This window comes from Sylvia atricapilla, chromosome 6 (genome assembly GCF_009819655.1).
Source record: "Sylvia atricapilla isolate bSylAtr1 chromosome 6, bSylAtr1.pri, whole genome shotgun sequence".
NCBI classification, from domain to species: Eukaryota; Metazoa; Chordata; class Aves; order Passeriformes; family Sylviidae; genus Sylvia; species Sylvia atricapilla.
The window spans coordinates 32,660,136-32,679,058 of NC_089145.1; the positions used below are offsets into that span (position 1 = coordinate 32,660,136).

At 45.8% G+C, this 18,923-nt stretch overlaps 2 protein-coding genes across 2 annotated transcripts in view; both read left to right on the plus strand.

Moving 5' to 3' along the window:
• The window catches only part of MEIS2 (Meis homeobox 2), a 171,972-nt gene extending 170,922 nt beyond the window's left edge, over positions 1–1,050 (plus strand). Inside the window, 1 exon segment of the mRNA XM_066321436.1 lies at positions 962–1,050. The gene's annotated coding sequence lies outside the window, so the exon portion shown is untranslated.
• A 2,025-nt stretch (positions 1,051–3,075) lies between these two features.
• On the plus strand, positions 3,076–18,597 carry LOC136362686 (uncharacterized). The gene is made up of 3 exons (XM_066321437.1): positions 3,076–4,558; positions 13,409–13,569; positions 15,328–18,597. The coding sequence occupies exons 1-3, from the start codon at positions 4,224–4,226 to the stop codon at positions 15,498–15,500; spliced, it is 669 nt and encodes a 222-aa protein (XP_066177534.1). The 5' UTR covers positions 3,076–4,223; the 3' UTR covers positions 15,501–18,597.
• The last annotated feature ends 326 nt before the right edge of the window (positions 18,598–18,923 follow it).

An 18,923-nucleotide genomic window follows, 5' to 3' on the forward strand; every position in this document is an offset into this window, starting at 1 on the left:
CAGATGCAGGTGTCGGAAGGGGGATGCTGCAATAGGGTTTCATTACTTATCCCCCCCTTTGTTGGCTGTATAACTGTCTCTTGGTGGAGGTGCTGTTTTAGTTCCCACTCATTGTGGGCAATATGGAGTTTCTCTTGTAAATTTTCTTCTCTTCTTGGGTTTTCTGCAGGAAAGGATAAGGGGCCCATTGTCCATAATCTTCTGTTTAACAGTATTCTTTGAGAGACTGCAGGCACAGGGCCAAATCCTGCTTTCCTTACTCATGTGAATAGTCCCACTGACTTCAATGGGCCTTGTGAATAAGGCAGCAGGATTTGGCCCGTAATGATATAATAGGATTTTAAGATTTGTTCTAGGAGAAAAACACGACATGTACTTTTAGGACTAAACCTTTAAGGTACTGAGCAGCAGCATACCCCATTGACTTAACTGAGTGTTGAAAGCATTCAGCATCTTTCAGGAGTTGCTTAGCACTTCAAAGATCAGTACTTTTGTTGGTATCTCAGTTTTGTTCATTTATGCAGTTGGGTCCATTGATCTGTGTGTGGAATTTGCATTGATACTGCTTAGCAAACTCAGACAGGATATAGCCTTTTACATTTTTAAAATACCAAAGAGAAGCAAATCATATATTTACTCTCAATTGACAAGTCTTTGCATATAGCCAGTGTCTTTGTAAAATTTATTGTAGGAATTCACCCACTAGGTTTTTTTTAAAGTACACTTATATTTTGTGATACTCAGTTGTGCTCAATATTTAGTTCTGTTATGTGCATTATCCTGCTGAATGATCAAATTAAATGCAAACTAGAATTTGAATGTCTGCAAACATTGGCAAGAATCTGCAGCTAATTTTAGATGGAAGATTTGCAGTGTCTGTTGTTTTTCCTGTTCATTTTAGATGGGTAAATTGTAAAAATGTTGAGGAATCTGACCTGCTTTTTTTCCCCTTTTTGTCTAGGTTTGCAAGGCATGCCAGGGGACTACGTATCTCAGGGTGGTCCAATGGGTATGAGTATGGCACAGCCAAGTTACACTCCTCCCCAGATGACCCCACACCCAACTCAATTAAGACATGGACCCCAAATCCATTCATATTTGCCAAGTCACCCCCACCACCCAGCCATGATGATGCACGGAGGACCCCCTACCCACCCTGGAATGACCATGTCAGCACAGAGCCCCACAATGTTAAATTCTGTAGACCCCAGTGTTGGTGGACAGGTTATGGACATTCATGCCCAATAGTATAAGGGAACTCAAGGGAAAAACAAAACAAAAACAAACAGAAACTATTTTAAGACTTTTGAACTTTGACCAGATGTTGACACTTAATACGAAATTCCAGACAGCTGTGATTATTTTTTACTTTTTGTCATTTTTCATCAACAACAGAGGACCAATGAAACAAGAACACAAATGTGAAATCATGGGCTCACTGAAATGAATATGTCCATGTACAGATCCTCTGGAAAAAAAAAGACTCCAAGAGTTATAACTACTGTAGTATAAACATAGGAACTAAGTTAACTTGTACATTTCTGTTGATCACTCCGTTACGTTGCCTCAAATAGTTTTAGAAGAAAAAAAATCCTTGTTTTCCACACTATGTGTGTTGTTCCCAAAAGAATGACTGTTTTGGTTCAGCAGTGAAGTCACTATCCATGAAAGACCTGTTTTGGCCAGTGAGAAAAGAACTACTCTGGAGATGAAGATGAAAAGTCTTGCTGGGTCTCTCATCACTCAGAAGACTGTTCCAAGAAGGCCTTGTCATTCCCTCATTTTATTCCTTCATAAAATGTGTCCTTTAGTTTCAAACAGATCTTTATAGTTTGTGCTTCATTAAGTCTCTCCCCATTCCTCCCAATCTATTTTTTTTTGGACTCTTCTTCAAAGAGCTTGCAGGTGAAGATTTAAAAGACAGAAAGACAGAACAGACAGAGCAGAAGCTTCTTCCAGTAGTTCTGAGCCTTGGCTTTGGACAAAACAAAACTAAAAGTTGGGCAGCTTTCCTCAATGAAAGAAGTTACTAACGGTCTTTGCACCAAACCTAGGACTTTATCATGAACTCAAAGCTTGGGGAAAAAAAGCAAGAGAATACTGTAACAAACTTCGTACAGAGTTCGGTCTATTAATTGTTTCATGTTAGATATTCTATGTGTTTACCTCAATTGAAAAAAAAAAAAAGAATGTTTTTGCTAGTATCAGATCTGCTGTGGAATTGGTATTGTATGTCCATGAATTCTTCCTTTCTCAGCACGTGTTCCTCACTAGAAGAAAATGCTGTTACCTTTAAGCTTTGTCAAAATTTACATTAAAATACTTGTATGAGGACTGTGACGTTATGTTTTAAAAAGAAAAAAAAAGGTGTTAAGTCACAAAATGCGGTAATAAATATTTCATTTTTGATTTTTTGCTAGGCTTTTGTGTTTTTAATCATGTTTAGGAGAGTCTGAGGTTATCTTGAGAGATGTCTCAAACTTATTTTTTATCAGCATTGAGAAGAAAGGCTGGAAAAATCAGAAACAAGCTTGTCATCACATTAATGGAATAATTGAATGAAAGACTATCTGAGGTTATATTTTTCTGCTGATTACTGATACTAGTTTTTTTGCCAGATTAAGCAAAGATTGAAATATTGTCTCACCAGCTTGCATTTCAGAGGTCTGAAATACTTGTACTACCTGCTAATAACTCAGTAGAAGCTGAGCTTGAGTTGTGAAGGCTGAGACACGAGATGACTAATGCCGTGTGTGTACATGTATGTGTGTGTACATCCATGACCACAGCAGACCTTAACTGCAGGTATTTAGCTCAGAGGCAAAGAATGGCTTTATTGTAGGAGTAGGTTTAGAAGTTTTAGGAGGAGAAAAGAAGCTTTCACTCCAATGGGAATTTTTCCTGTGTTAGAATTGCATAAGCTGGCTTTTGAGATGTTTTACTCCTTTTGTTGTCTTCAGCTGTTTTCAGAAAAAAACCAACCAAACAAACAAAAAACCCACAACAACAACAACCAAAAAAAAAAAAAAAAAAAAAAAAAAAAAGAAACAAAAAAACCACATCAGCTAAATGACAGAAAATGTTGATTTGACATTTTGTATACAAGTAGCTGGAGTAGAATCGTGGTTAAAGGTTTGTTTTTTCTTAAATAAAAGCTTCCGGCATTTTGAAGCAACTAAAGGAGAGTTTGAACTAGGAAGAGCAATAGACAATGTTATAAAAAGCAGCCTCTCACCTTCCTCAGTGGCACTGTTAAGTCGGCAAGGGCGGGATGGGGCCCAAAGAGCAGGGGAAAGCTCTGCCTTTATTCCTGGGAGGAGGGGAGTGGGAAAGGACTTGAAATTAACTAAACTTTCTAGGAAACAAAAAATTCCAGCTTCAACATCTGCAAATTTGTAACCCTTCTCCTCCTTCCTTCTCATCGTTCCAACTGGCCAGGGTGTTTTTAAAAACTTTGAGTGACAACTTTTACCCTTGGAATGTGGAAAGAGGCTCAGCCTCATAGTTAATGTTTAATTTCTGAGCTGAGTAAGTGGACCCACGCTGCTGGCAACAGAAGGGAGGATGCCAGTAGAATGGATGTGAGGATTTATTTAGCAATCGGGTCCTGCTCTGTGGGCGTCTCTTATAAGGCTTTCATATGAAATTTTGATTATAATTCCCTGCTCGGCTTTGATGCTCTCTGTCCTGGTTAAAATCACATCGACCCTTCAGTCGCGTAAGAAGACCACAGCCCGGGTGCCCATTTCCAAATTCTCTAATTTTTGTGGATGCAGAATTTAAGAAGGCAAGATTATTTGTGTTAGCACTTTAAAGGGGAGGCTTTTTTTTTTTTTAAACAGCACTTTATTTCCTTGCAGATCTTTTCTGTAGAATTTGAGGAGAAATGTCAGAAATCACGTTGGTAGGACAGAGAAGAATGTAGCCGCAGTAGATATTTGTTTTTATAATGAACTAAATATGTGCATTGCTGTGTTGTTTTTTTATTTTCTTTCTGGTTTTCTCCCCCTTTTGGGCTGTGCTTTCCGTGAGGTGTCTTGCTGAATCCAAGGTACAATATTATGTAGAGATTTCTCCGCCTGAGATTTTCTGTTTAGCATGGAAGGTTCCGATTTTGGTATTTTTAAGAACTGCTCAGCTGTCAAAAGCAAACAAAACGGGAATAATGTTTTGACAGCGGTATAGTGTTAAAGAAAATACTCGAGTCTGAATAAAAATTGCTTATGCTGTGGGAAACGAAGGGTAACAGAAGAAACACCTTTTGTTTACATACACACATGTTTATAATCCCAAATTTCCATTTCGCCCAGCGGGTCTGCGTTGGGAGTTGCGTATGGAGTAATCACCATAAACGAGGGATTTTTCTTCCAGATTTTGCTGCCTTTAAGGCGAAGAGAGGAGGGGAGCGCACCTCCGGCAGCGCTGCCGCCCGAGCCCTGCCCGTGGCGGAGAGCGGGCACCGCAGGGCCGAAGAGGAGATGCCGGGCGAGCCGGGCGCTCCCCACCTTTCACTCATAGCCGCAGAGAGAGCGAGGGAGAGAAAATTGCCCCAGACCAGGTTTGCGAGGGCCGGGGGGGGCGGGCCGGGAGGGGCTGGGGCTGGGGCCGGGGCCGGGCAGGGGAAGGGGTGCGGCGGGGACACGGGCTGGACCCGCTCTCCCTTGTAGGTTTTGCTCATCGCTCCAGCGGCTCTCCAGGCTTCCCGAAGGGAGTGAGGGTCTGCTGGCGCCGCCTTTGCGGGGGTCGATGCGGAGCTACTAGCCCCACTATACGTCTGATGCGTGTGCTGTGGGGAAAAAAAAAAAAAAAAAAAAAAAAAAAAAAAAAAAAAAAAAAAAAAAAAAAAAAAAACACCCTTGGAGCCCGGAAAACGCCCGAATCTTTTCCCCAGACACGACCGCGTCCCCCCGCGCTGCGAGGAGACGCAGGAGAGGGCTCCGCTGCGCGGAGGGATGGCTGCGCCCCACACATCTCCCCTACCACATCCCTGGGTTCAGCCGAGAGGAAACGGGGCCGGCCTTTTAACTCTCCTAACAGCACTTGGGGAAAAATGAACCCCGCTGGCTTTACGCGGGAGCGAGCCAGCTCCGGGCCGGGCAGTCCAGCCGCTGCGGGCTGAGCAGGACCGAATGGAAGGAGGGGCGGGTGGGGGCAAGGTTTGCAGGCAAATTTTAATATTAATAGTTTTAATGGCGAGAAAAAGACAGACAGAAGGGAGGTTGCTCCTCTGGGCAGAGTCTCTGCGACAGTGATGATGGATGACCCCGCACGGCTAAACAACTCCTCCCCTTCATCCCCACACGGTGTCAAAGCTACTTTACTTGCAGCTTTAGGAATAAAAAAAGAAAAAAAAAAAAACAAAACACCACCTTCACCCCATTCCTTGCATCGATTTACGGATCATTATGAATCAATTACTGCTCTCAATATTTTTGAATTTGCTTACAAAAAAAGAGGAGGGTCTGTGGCTGGGAAAAAAAACCTTAGCCTTAGTAAGAAATACAGAATCTTCTTTGTATAGGCCTGTGACTAAAAAATCGCTGCTAATAGTTAGTGTTTAACCATTTTTTGGAGCCGCATTACTGGGATGGGGTGAACATCTTTGGTGCGCGTCTCCAAGAGCGCCATCAAAACTAGGGGGTTCCGCAATGCGTGTACAATACGTATGGTGCGTGCAACCTCATTACTTAACTATTCCAGGGAAAGAAAGGAAGAAAAAAAAAATTAAAAAGCCCAGAAGCAAGCTCCACAAGACACCCCCTCCCCCCAATGCTGGATATGGTGCCCTGAGAGGGCGCGGGGCCGGGACCGAGCTGCTCGCCCACGGGGCAGGACAGCGGAGCCCGGCTCGGTGGCTGCGTGCAGTGGGAAGGAGGCTTCAGCAGGGACACAAAGTGTGTGAAGTTGAATTTCTCTCGCTTTCTCTGCCTTCTCCCATTTGCAGCAGTGTTTGAGGATCTCAAGGTGTTTCTATGGCTACCTTGTGTATGTGGGAGGGTCATATGTGGGGGTGCCCAAGAGAAAAGGCAGCTCTTGGGTGATCATTTATCAATGTCACCCACATAATGATTCTCTCTGCAGCCTTCTATTGATGAGGATAATTACATTAGCTCAGAGTGACTGATCAATGAAAAACCACCAAACAAAAACTTCTTTACTCTTCTATAATACCAAAAACCGATACAGAAATAAGATAGAAAGGGAGGGTGGGGTTTCCCTTTCCTTCCCTTTAGCAATTATTTTTGAAACGAACAAGGAAAAGCAAGGAAGTTTTATCCGATTAGTTTCCTTTTCAGAAGAGGCTACCATTTTGTGAAAAATGTTCCCTTAAACCTCTTGGCATCACCCCGTGCCTAGTAAAAGCAAATCGTTATTTAAAATATTAACTACTGCTTCTTCCCTAGACCCTAAATCCTTTGCTTTTACAGTTGTGTTTTGTGATCGGAGGGCGGGGATTGGAGGGGGAGGGAAGAGCGGGATAGTTTGGAGCTGCAAAGAGGGAAAGGGAAGGCAAATAACTTTTCTTGTGCAATTTCAACTGTCTCTGTTTGTCAGGTTTTCTTCGGTTTTATCACTTCATAAAGTGGCTCTATTAAAGATGGAATGTGGCCTCCCTGAGATGCTGCTCTGTCGGTGAAAGCTTGCAATTAAATTACGGGTTCGTTCTTTCCAGAGTTAAAAATCAATGTTTTCTCAATTAAAGAGAATTTTAATGCTTTTATTGGGAGTTGTTAAGGACGCCGTAAATTTTACTGTAATGCCTCTAAGCTCCGAAGCCCTGCCGGTGGACAGGTTGATACTCATGTTGGTTTTGGCGGAAGAGGTTGTTGCTGGTTTTGTTTTCCCTCTAAAGGGCCTTCTTCAGAAAACTCAATCATTTTGAATAACTGCAAGACAAACTGGTGCAAAGGGGCGGGGGAGCGCAGGCTCTTCCTTCTGCCCTCCCCTCTCCATTTCGTACTGCCATCAGCTCCTGTCGCTGTGGCAGGGAGCTCTGCCTTACCGCTCTCCCAGCGGGCGCAAGGGCGGGTTTTCAGCTGGTTTTGCTGGGAACGGAGAAAACGCTTCACTTTCGGAGCACGTGTTTTGCCAGGTCGCTCCCCGTCTCGGAGGGGCCGGGGGTGCTGAGCGGGGGATGCTCCCCTGGGGGACAGCGGGCTGCCCGCCCGGCCGGCTCCACCCTACGGGCTGTGCGAGGGCTCCCTGTCAGCAGACCTAGCGCTAGGAGAGGAGCGTGGCCGGTCCTGCCGGAGACCTTACATTTCTGTGGGCATCTGCCTTACAGAGATGACTGCAAGTTAGCCCTGCGACGTAAATGAATGGAAGTCGGAATAGGGCTGGCAGAGACTTTTTTTTTTTTTTTTTTTTTTCCCTTGGCCAAAAGGAAAGCCTGTTTCTTCACAGGCTACTGTCAAGTAAAATCCCCACCAGGAGGCTGATCTTGAACACGTTTACACGGGGTTAATTCCCCGAGCCGCAGGAGAGATCGTCCCCGGGCCGTGAGATCAGAAATAGGCCCCTATCGCCTGGTTTTGTCCAAAGCGTGTTTAAAATTCCTTAAATTACCTCCATGAAGAACCAATGCAAACTCCTTTAGAACCAGTGCAAACTCCTTTGATTAAAGCGACTGTCAGATTCTTCGAGATTGGGAGAGAGAAAACGCAGAGTAGGATGTATTTATTATTTATACTATAGTCCACTGTGAACAGTTGGAAGGGGAGGATTAGAGAGAGCGTTTGAAAGAGGAGACGAGAAAGCGAGAGAAAGATGTAACCCTCTCTGTGGTTTGGACCAAGCTGCTCCATTTCTCCCCGCACCCGCCGAGCTCCCTGTGCCGCCATCCCAGCTGCGCTGCCCAAAGCGGGGCCGCCAGCTCGACCTCCCGCTCGCCGCGCTGGCCAGCAGCGTCCCGCGCCACTTGGTGAAGGACCCGGCATCAGTAACCCGATCGCTCCGATTTTCACCCAAGTTTATATTGTTCTGCTTGAGCCTGGTGCGTGGCACTAAACACAGCCGGTCACTAGGGAAGAAAAGAAAGAGAAAAGAAAAGAAAGAGAAACCATCCCTCCCCCCCCCCACCCCACCCCCCCAAAAAAGAAAAAAAAGACCACAACCAAAACAAAACAAACCAACAAACAACCAAAAAACCCCCACCCAAACAAAAAAAACTACCGAACCCACAAAAAAACCGAGAGGGACCACGACGGATCCTTTCCACTCTCAGCCTTGTGTCTGTGTTTAGATATATAGGGCAGGGAAGAAAAACAAAGCCATAGCCGGGTTCTCACCAAGAAGGTTTGCTTTAGGACCTCCCGTTAATTGGGGGAACGGGGCAGCACATGTATTTGGCTAAAGTGGAAGTGAGGAGGTCGGGGGCTTATTTATTATTTTATTTTATTTTATTTTATTTTATTTTATTTTATTTTATTTTATTTTATTTTATTATTTTTAATACTATTTTTTCCCCCACTGCGGCTGCGGCTCTCCAATTCGGAAACATTTTCAAATCTATGAGCCTTGAATGGACAAATACTCGCTATTAATATGGGACATGGACGAGTGGCAAAAAAGCTGAATGGAAACTGTGCGGTAGCTTTAGGAGAAACTAACGATGTGCTTCAGCTCTTGCCATTACAGGGAAGGAAAGAGGGGGAAGCCCCTTCTGATTAATAACTAGCAGGGTAATGTTGAGGGCTTTTTCTGCCCGATTGCCTTTTTGAATTAGAGCCGATTTCTTCACACTTCAATAGGGCCTGTCTCCTTTAAAATGACTGACAGATTTGTTTCTCCTTTTTTCTCTCCCTGAGAATTAATGATGTAAATTTTCTAATTAGTTAAATCACGTTGCTTAAAGGCCTTAATGTTTACCGGGCAAGGAATGATAGCCGCATTCGGATCTCTCGAAATAACCAGCGAAATAATATTAGAGTTTTTAGAGCGGGAGGGAGGGGGAAAGCGCAGAGGGAGAGATGGGCTGGGGAAATATCACGTAAAATGAGAGCTAAAGTTCAGCCCGGAGCTTCTTCCCTCCTCCCCCACGCCCCCGAACCCGCTTTTATTTTTCAATCAGCTAAGATTTAATTAGGAGCCCCCAGGCCGGACGATCTGATATTTTCTCATTAGTTTCCCATCAGTAATCTTGAGTGTTAGATTGGCTTAAAGGTTGTCAACATTTGACCAATTTTATTTAAGGCAAAGAAATCACGCATTATAGCTCCGAGACCCGAGACCTGAAAATAAATCCTGCCCGGATCAGCGGAACTAACATGCGAACAAAATGTTGACAATTCATCGTCGTGTTTAATAAGTTGCGTAATGTACGGTACGCGGACGTACCCGCACGGAGAGCGGCAACGGGACACCGGCGAGGTGCGCCCAGCACCGCGCACACCTGGCTGTGCCCGTGTGTGTGCGGGTACACGCGTGTGCGTGTCTCCACGTGTGTGTGTGTGTGTGTGCCATGAGTACGTGTGTGCGTGTACACGTGTGCGCGCCCCATGTCCGCGCGTGCCCCATGGGCATGTCCGTGCGTCCCATGCGTGTCCCAAGCGTGTCCGTGTGTCCCGTGCGTGTCCGTGTGTCCCATGTGTGTCCGTGGGTCCGTGTCCGTGTGCGGACGCGCGGCGCGGCGGCCCGGGCTCTCCCAGGCACAACCTCGGAGCGCCCCCTGCTGCCCGCGCCCGGCGCCTCCGCGGAGGCGCGCTCCGCCCGCGCTGCGCGCTTCCCTGCGCGCCGGGACGAGGAACGCGCGGCGCAGGGGCCGCGCAGGCGGAGAGAGGGTGCTCCTTGCCCCGCGGCTCCATTCCAGCCGGGGAAGATCGTAACATAAACTGTTTACGAGGCTGCCCTTTTCCTTTCTGTGCGAGCGCAGAGCTGCCGGTAGCAGAGAGGGGCGGCCGGTGAGGAGGAGGCACGTACTTTTGTAGCCCCCGCCGTTTCCCCTGCGCGCCCCTGTGCGCCCCCGGGCCCAGCGGCAGCGTGGGGGTGCTCGGGGGCCGCCACCCGAATTTGGCTGCCCGCGTGGCCCCCCTGTGCGCCTGGCCTCGGGCGCGGGGGGGAAAAGGCAGTAAAGCACTGCCCAACGGGGGTCACAGGGCCCCCGTGATTTCTCGGTAAGGCCACGGCTTCACGTTTTTTGAAAGGAAAACAGTAGGGTAAAATTGACCCGTCTGTTAGGATTTCACCCCAGACTTTTCCTCTCTGATCCGGCGGGCTGCTTCGAGCCCTCCTCCGCCTCCCTGCGCGCACCCACGCGTGGCACCCCGCCGTGGCCACACCGAGCCCTCTCCCCGGACGGGTTCCGCCGAGGGGCTCTGTCCCCGGGAGGAGCAGGGAGGTGGCCAGGGTGCGGACAGCCCGGGCCGGCGGGGAGAGCGCTGCGGCCGCCCGCCGCGGGGTCCGGCCTGCCGTGGGGAGGCGGGGGTCGGACAAGGCAGAACTCCGCTCGGCAGCCGACAATACATCCTAAACTGCCCTCGCTTAAGGAGGCACCCCAGCCTCTTCGTACCCTGGGGTACTATAGTTACATATTTACTGTTTAAAAGGTTCTTTTGCCCGATTAAAAATAAATAAATCAAACAATCACAGAAACCCAGCACTCAAACCTGCATTTTGTCCCGTTGGTTCAGGGATGTGCCTAGATAGAATCCGGCCAAAACAATGCTGTGCAGAAGACATTGCTGGACCGAGACAGTGGTTGCTCAATTTTATTTTCTTTTAAAAAATGTGCGTGAAAGGGGATGGGGGCGGGGGGGTGAGGTGGAAGAGAATATTTATCAGAATACCAGAAGATACCTTTCTTGAAACAAAGGCAAGGGGAATCATCTCTGTTGCAAATCCATCAGGCAGAGACCAAATAACAATATTTATAGTCGGGCATTCAAAAATACAATGTGCTTAAATAACAACAAATGCTTACTACAGTTGCTACAGCGCAGCTTAATAAAAAATTAGCCTTACTGACAGTCTTGTCAACATCTTAAGTAAATTATCATAGCGATGGTCTTTGGAGAAGAAAACCCACACTCCTTGCTAAACACCTCCTATCATTAATCTTGAACCACTTGAAGATTATGATGGAAAGAATGGGATCAGTAACCATTATCATCTCAAATTGCTGTTAAAAACTCTGCTGTTTATTTTTGCAACAAAAGCGAGTGTATCTGGGAAAGGCAGAAAAGGGAAGAAAGGAAAACACAAGAAAGGCAGAACAATTGAAGCGAATCCTGTTGCAACCTCGATGATAAACACATGGAAAAAGCTGTTGCTGCTCTGCGGATTGCTGGAATTTGGGTAGACGTTAGAAAAATAAACAAAGTGATGACTCCGCACCAGTTCTGTAAATGCACGGCTGCACACACACACACACACACACACACACACACACAAAAAAAAAAAAAAAAAAAAAAAAAAAAAAAAAAAAAAAAAAAGAAAAGGTAACTTCTTAGAATTATTTGTAGTTTCCCGAATATTCGGTATTTGTCTTTATCTGCATCTATCGTTTGATAAAGACCAAAAGTATTTAAAATGTACTTTCACCTTTCACTGTTCATAGGTGGAAAAAAAAATTATTTCGACACTTTCTTGCTCATATTTTGTATGCATTGAGTGTTTTCCAGTAATCGTCAGAATAAAGTCTATAGTATCGTTTCATGAGGATCCGACATACTCGAAACATTTGCTCATAGCGAAACCTTTCCAGAAGCGATTCTGATTTTTATTGTAGTCTCTCCTGGTAGAATATTATCCCTCTTTGAAATACATTTTTACAGATGAAAAAGAATATTTTCCCCTCGTTAAACTAATTCCAGGATTTGTCAGAGAAGGGAGAATCTGCTGATTTAGGGACACTCGACCTGCATGTTATCAACGGATCTTTACACCTTCAATGGATCCACCAATCGATGCGAGATGGGCACACCTCTGAATGCAATCAAACACAGGTTTTTGAAGTTATTTTTTCAAAACGTGGAAGTTTACACGAAGCCTTTAAAGAGGACGATGCACCTCGGCGGGCCCTCCTCCTCCTCCCCTCCCTGGAAGTCAGAGGAAAGGGTGCCATTAAACCAGGTCGTTGCGAATTAAAATAAACCAAACAATTATTTTCGTCTAGCAGAGCTGCATCTTCCCGTTGTTTCCGCGGTGATTCACGCCAGCAGCGGTGTACCAGAGGCAGAGGCGGGCGGGCTGCTCTTCCCCCTTCCTCGGGGGGGACGGGGGATTTGCTCCCAGAGGCAGCTCGGCAGCGGCGAGGGGCGCTGCGCGGCGCGGTGCGGTGCGGGGCGCGCAGGTAGGCGCGGCGGCAGCGGGAGCCGGAGCAGCGCTGCCAACTCCCCCGCCGCGGCCCCGCAGTGACCCCAGCCCGGGGCTGCGGAGAGGTGAGAGGTGACGCTGTTAGCCAGCGCAGACCTGGCCCTTTTAAAGCCACAGCTAATCAGTCCTTTACTAAATTAAAATATAGGAACCAGAGGGGAAGCAATTTCGATGTAAAGAATTACCGTGTGCGCTCCCAGAACGAAATAGTATTGAAATGAGGACGGTGCTCTCTGCGACAGACAGATTTGTCACCCAGGAGCAGTTGGACTAAGATAAACTATAAAATTATACATCGGCCGTATAGATCCCATAGATCTGCACGTGTGGGAGATTTCGTATCACACAAGTACACAATAGTAAAATAAGGATATGGAGCTGTTTAAAAACTTCAGCCCCATAAACTATACAGCAGGGTGATTGTTACAGGGCAGTGGGCACTGGGTGGTTAATTGCTCACCTAGCTAAAGGCTCAGAGATTCATTTTAATGTGGGAAGAAATTAAAGCGGAAAAAAAGTGATACATTTTCCTGTCAATTCATTTGTCTTCGATTTGAAGTTATTCTTTAACCTCTGTAAGAAATAGGAACTAACTGTGTGAGAGGGGTGTGTGTGCGTGTGTGCATACGCACTACAGACATACAGTACCTACGCCTGTGTTTGTGATGTACAAGTGTGTGTGATCTGAGCACGTGAATTGGCTCACCAACAGTGGAAAATGGTGACAGTTCCATTTTTCCTCTTTAATTAGGAAATATCCCTTGATTGTCTTGGCACCCATTACTTTCTAATAACTCCACAGAACCAGGAGAAGAAGAATAAATGTCTGCTGCAAGTAATCTGCTATAAAGCAATTATTTTACTAGGATAATATGCAATTGCAAGTACAACACCGTAACGGCCATGAATGAGATGCAAAGGCAGAATAAAATAAAATAAAATAAAATAAAATAAAATAAATAAAGGCTACAGGAGTGAAGATAATATTTGAGAGTACATACAATTCAATGGGTCACAGTAAGAAATATCTAGACTTGGTAACGTAGCTCTGCTACTGCTAGACTGCAAAGAAACTTTCCCTTTTCATGTGTTTCAGGCAGCAAAATGCTGTGTTTAGAAGACTGCGAGCCAGTTTCCTGCATACTACTATAATTAATTTGCGTACGGAGATCAAAGATCCGAGGGCGAAGGAAATAATTGATTCTGCCAGAAAACGCTTCATTGGCGCAGCCCACGGTCAGTCGCCACCCACGGCAGGTAAGCTGCTGCGTGAAACTATTTTTAACTGAACAAAAGCCTAAGCAAACATCTCACGTCAGGGAGCAGCGTTCCCGGAGGAAGGGGGGGCTGGCAGCGGTGCGTGGTGCCGGGCTGCTCGTCCCATCCTCCCCCGTGGCCCGGCACCCACCGACAGCAGCGCTGCCGTGCCCGCGGCCCTCCCGGCGCAGCGCGGCGGCCTCAGCGACAGGGCTGTGGTCCGCCGGGACCGGGCTGAGGCTGCGAGGATGCCCCAGAGGTGACAAAGAGCAGGCACGGCGCCCATCGGGCAAGGCCGGTGACACCGCTGCTGCTGACGCTGGTCTGTAACTTCTGCGTGTGGTTTTAAAAAGCAGAGGCTGCTTTTATCCCCGACGAGTTCGCTGTGTTTACCTGCGAGGCACCCAAGACCGGGGGCACTGGGCAGGCGAGGGCTGCTCCCGGCGCGCTGGGCGCGGCGGCCGTGCGGCACCAGCGCTGCTGCGGGCCCGGGGGACGGCCCCAGCCTCCCTCATCGCCGCGGCCCGACTTCGACTCTGCTGTGAGCGTGAATAAACACGAGAAACGCTGTGAAGTTCAGCGGACAGGAGAAGCTCTGGGCTAGCTCTGCCGCTGCACAAGGGGGTGGCCGGCCTCTCCCTTCCTGGCTGTCCCTGAGGCAGGATGGGGCTCCCACCGGGAGCCTCTCGCCTCCCTGGGCCAGCGGGGAGGGCTCTAACCTTCACCTCTCTCTAGTGACCGTCAACTTGAGGAAGCCTCGAACAGGCCTTTACCCCTGTTTGAAACACTCATCCTTTGCCTCCCTCGCCCCCCACGCCGCCCCCGGCGGCCGGACCGAGCGGGCTGGCCGGGGGTGCCCCGCTCCGCTCCGGCCCGTGCCCGCGCTCGGTTCTTACAAGGGCGCCGGCGGCCGAGCTGGGGGGAGGAGGAGGGAGGGGAGGGGGCGGTCACCGTGGCGGAGGAGCCTCGCCCGGAGGGGGCGGCGGGCAGTTGCAGAGTCCCCGCACGCACGAAACGCCGCAAACCCCCGGGCGACCTGTCAGCTCCGCCGCCCCCCCGGCTCCCCGCCTCGCCTCTCGCCAGAGTCAACACAGAGCTGCGATCCATTTGGGCGATTTAGTTAAAATAAATAAACCCGCGAAGATTCACTAGCGAGCGATGCATCATCGACCCGGAGGTTTATTAAGAGGCTCGTTACGGCCGCGACTGCAGCCCCTGCTCCGTCGGAGCGGGGGGAGGCCGGCTGGCGGTGTTGGGGGAAGGCTGCGGCAGGCCGGGTCGCCCCCGATCCTCCACAGCAGCCCCCGGCAGGGCCCCGGCCCCGCCACGGCACAGCCACCCTCTGCTCAGCCCCTCTCCCCACAGAGCCCGCGGGAAGCGGCCCACCCGACGGCTGCTGCGGAGCATCGCTACCCACTTCTCTGGATATTTGAGGGAGGGAGAAGAGGGTCGGGAGACATTGTTGTCAGTGGCGATTGTTAACCCAAATAATAATAATAAAGAAAAATCGTTACAGCTGGGTGCTGGCTGAATATGGCAATTACTATTATTGCCAATCACGATTAGAAATAATTATCCTGAAAGCAGGGAGGGTTCAGCTGCCAAGGTGTTTTGAATAATCCCTTCAAAATGAACAGCAAAATATTAGGTTCCCACACAGGGACGATTGCAAACTTTCAGTTGCAGCGGTGTATAAAGGAGACTTTATCAAGGGTGAGCTCGTTTACTGGTGAAGCTTCAATTTCTCCCCTCTTACAGGTACAGTGCTGTTCTATTCCCCCACCACCCTGCACGGTGGCCCTCCCAAAGTGCCTGTCCTGCTCCCCTCCATCAAATTCCCTGAACACACCCGGTGGCCAAACACCTTCCCGAGGCAGCAGTGCTCGAGTCCCTCCATCTTCAACAAAACCGAAGCAGACTACAAGGGATGACATGGGTCCAGGCTGAAACTCCACTCGCTGTATTTATTTTGTGCAATTCGATGCAGGCGTTTCAGCTGTTTGAAACGATGTGTCACTAGGAAGAGGTCACAGGTGCCTGGCAAGTTCAACCTACTTAGCTCAATTATCCAAGTTTCATTTCCAAATTGTGTTCAATTTGATCTTCCTGCTTCCCTCCAAATTATCTCAGAGAAAAAGAAAATCAAATGAAAGCAGACAATTTAAGCCAAATCCTGTATACCATTATTTATATGCAAAACTATTTTTGTGATATATACTCCCCTTAATGACTATGGAATGCCAGATCTTTCCAAGCAAATTTACAAACCTAGCCATCAAATTATTTCAAAGGCAGGCCTATTAGGGACAAAAATAATTACGAACTTTCAGAAGCTCTATAAAAACATAAGTTTCTGAATGTTGTCTCTTTAAATTTTTCTTAAGTTTGTTTTTAATTTAAGCCTGGAGGCACAGTAGAGAGATATGCAGAGTTTAATAAGGAATTTGGAAAATGTGCTGTAATCCAGCGCTGAGCTACTTCTCCATAAAATATGGATAAGGAATCAATTCATAAGCACAAATATCTACTAGGATGGAGTTTTAACAAACATTTCACATGAGCATTCTTATATGCATTATTAAGGAGATAACAAAAGTGCTTCAAATCAAGCCCTATACGGTCACATCTGGAAATGGTCTTTTCTGTCTAATTTTCATTTTTTCTCTCAAAAAATGTTAGAAGAAAAACTAGTCTGTCCCCTTGTATATTAATTGTTACCATCAGCTTTTAATCAGCAGCATGTATAGTTAGATTTACAGAACCCATTCCATGTTGTCCCTTTAGTGAACAGTAAAATGAAGATAGTATCTTTATTCTTTTATAGAATCTGATGCTAAAACCAAACCCCCACACAAACAGCATATATATTGCTCTGTGCATGTAGACAGCCGTGTAGATACATAGACACAACACACTTATACATGGAAATGGGTCATGACCATGTGTTGGAAAACATAATAAAAAGTATCTGTGCATTTCACCACATCCTGAGTCAGACATCATCAGATAAGAAGCAACTTAGGAAAAACTAGTTTATAATCAGACACAAATAATTCCTGAAAGCATTGGATCCATAGCAAGCTTTGCTGTATGATGCTCTAAGCACAATTTTGATGAAAGCTTTTCAGGCTTTTTAGTCAAGTAAAGCTTTACTATGAAGGAAAGAAGGGTAAACACCCCTCAGGTTGCAAAGAGTTGATACAAGTTCGGTTATTTTTTTCTTGATGTATAAGAGTATTTTTTTCTAATGTATAATTAATGGAATTACATTCTGAGGACAAAGATAAAAGAAGCATTTAACATGTACTACTACTATTTTTTAAAAATAAATATTATATTTTCCCTTTGAAAGGAAAGGGAAGCAAAGTATTTTCCAAACAGAAGCAGCAAAAACTATTTAGAAGGAAAACCATAAGCAATGTTTTTTTTTTTTAAATACTCTGGAGTTTTCTGAACAACTCTGATGTACTCACATTCTTATCACAACTATTTTCTTTTTACTATTGTAAGTGGATATTCATGCTAAATTGATGCTTTATGTATATCTTGTCGCAATTTGTAATACTCTATTCTCTGTAAGGAGATAATTTGAAAAAAACTACAAAAAAGAATAAGTGATACCACTGACAACAATTTACTTAAATTCACAAACCTTGAAATTGATGCATCTCCTATCAATCATAGTCAGAACCCACAGTAAAACACATCCAACATTTGTATATCAAAACTGCAACTAAAAAAAACCCTGTTTTGTTCAATCTAAATGTCCTTCAACATGTTGTCATTTTATATACTGATATTACTGGGGGATTTTTACTATGAGTTGGCTTTCTTCTGTCAAACATTCAAGACAGTAACCTTGCAAAATTAAAGTGCATGCCATTATACTGCACAGATGTTTGTTCTCACTCAGTTACTGACAATGAAATACTTATTAAATAATAATAAGGTGGTATTGACTTCTCTATTCTGTCGATATGAAGATCTGTTGATCTGTGAGGTTAATATTGATGAGGCAGAGTGAGGTAAACGTTTCATCAGGAGGGCAAATAAATTCCAATACTGGCATAAAAGATAACCATCCCCCCAACTTTGCACACTAACAGAAGCTAATCCTTTCTCGTATTGGTATATAAGCACCAATTCAACCTATCAGCATGCACACGCTACCGCTGAAATAAATCCTTGATGTTACTTTCAGGAAACATATTCCAAAAATGTCTATCATAGGTATTTAGAACTAAGCTCAAATGATGCCAAGCACTTAGGGTCTTCAGTCATTCTGTATGTTCTCTTGCAAATGGCACATTTCCTTTCAGTATTACTGTGAGGCTCCATGTGCAACCTCAATAAAGAGATTTCTGTTTGAGTCAGAGAAATGAGAGAAATGCTTTTTTTTAATAGGATGAGCTCTCTGTCAAAATATTATTTTTATTTGTTGTTTCATCAAAACATCACTGGAAGTTTCCTCTCTTTACCCTCTGCCACAGAACACAATATTGTACACATTTTGAACAATACAAAGAGCCATTTAACTTGATGGCTCTGGCAGAAGGAGCTACTTTCTTATTCATTATTATCTTTAGATTTTCCTTCATTCTGTTTAAGGGAAGCTTAGAGCTGCTCTTTATAGAAGAATATTCCATCAGTGAGATAGGTCTCATACTTTGACAGCATTATTTCAGCATATTATTTTTAATGTATGGTACTTAAATATGTACAGAAATCCACATAACTTGCTTCTGGACTTTTGGATAGAAATTAAAATGATGTGACCTAATATGTAAGAAAATAAGAGGCCATATGTTTTTCGATACTAGTGCCAATAGAAGCACTTGTCAATTTTCACCTTTTGGTTATTAATTAAGGCCTCAATCCTGCCCTTCAATGTGCAGAAGTAAAACACAGGTGTAAAGCAACTCTTCTTGTCTCTTTGCCAGAGAAGACAACTCTGCCTTGTCAACAGTGTGACTGTTGACAGGGGAAGAGCTCAGTTGCACAGAGCTTACTGTAAGGCAGCAGCATAAAATTCAAAACATTACTTTGTCTTCTCTTACCAGAGACCACAGCCTGGTTTCTGGGGCAGAAGAGCCATTTTCACAGCCTCCTCCCTCTTGCCTGTCTGTAGCAGAACTGCTGTGCCTCAGCAGGGAAAGTTGGGCAAGGACTTGGCACCTTCTCTGCATTATGGTGACATCTCATTGGTAGGACAGCGTAGGAAAAACCACATCCTTGCTATTTGTGCTACTTCTCTTTTGAAGGTGCGAGGCTGGCCATCTGCTGCTCTTCCCAGGGATCACTTAGGGGTCTAATACCTTCTATTTTGTTGTTTGCAAAATGTGATGACTTATGTC

What these genes read in the sequence shown, in the direction of transcription:
- LOC136362686 (XM_066321437.1), top strand. Translation starts at nt 4,224, where the DNA reads ATGCTGTGGGAAACGAAGGGTAACAGAAGAAACACCTTTTGTTTACAT. An exon ending in AGAAAATTGCCCCAGACCAG is followed by an intron (nt 4,559 to 13,408) that starts GTTTGCGAGGGC and finishes CATGTGTTTCAG; the next exon opens with GCAGCAAAATGCTGTGTTTA. An exon ending in TCAGTCGCCACCCACGGCAG is followed by an intron (nt 13,570 to 15,327) that starts GTAAGCTGCTGC and finishes CCCCTCTTACAG; the next exon opens with GTACAGTGCTGTTCTATTCC.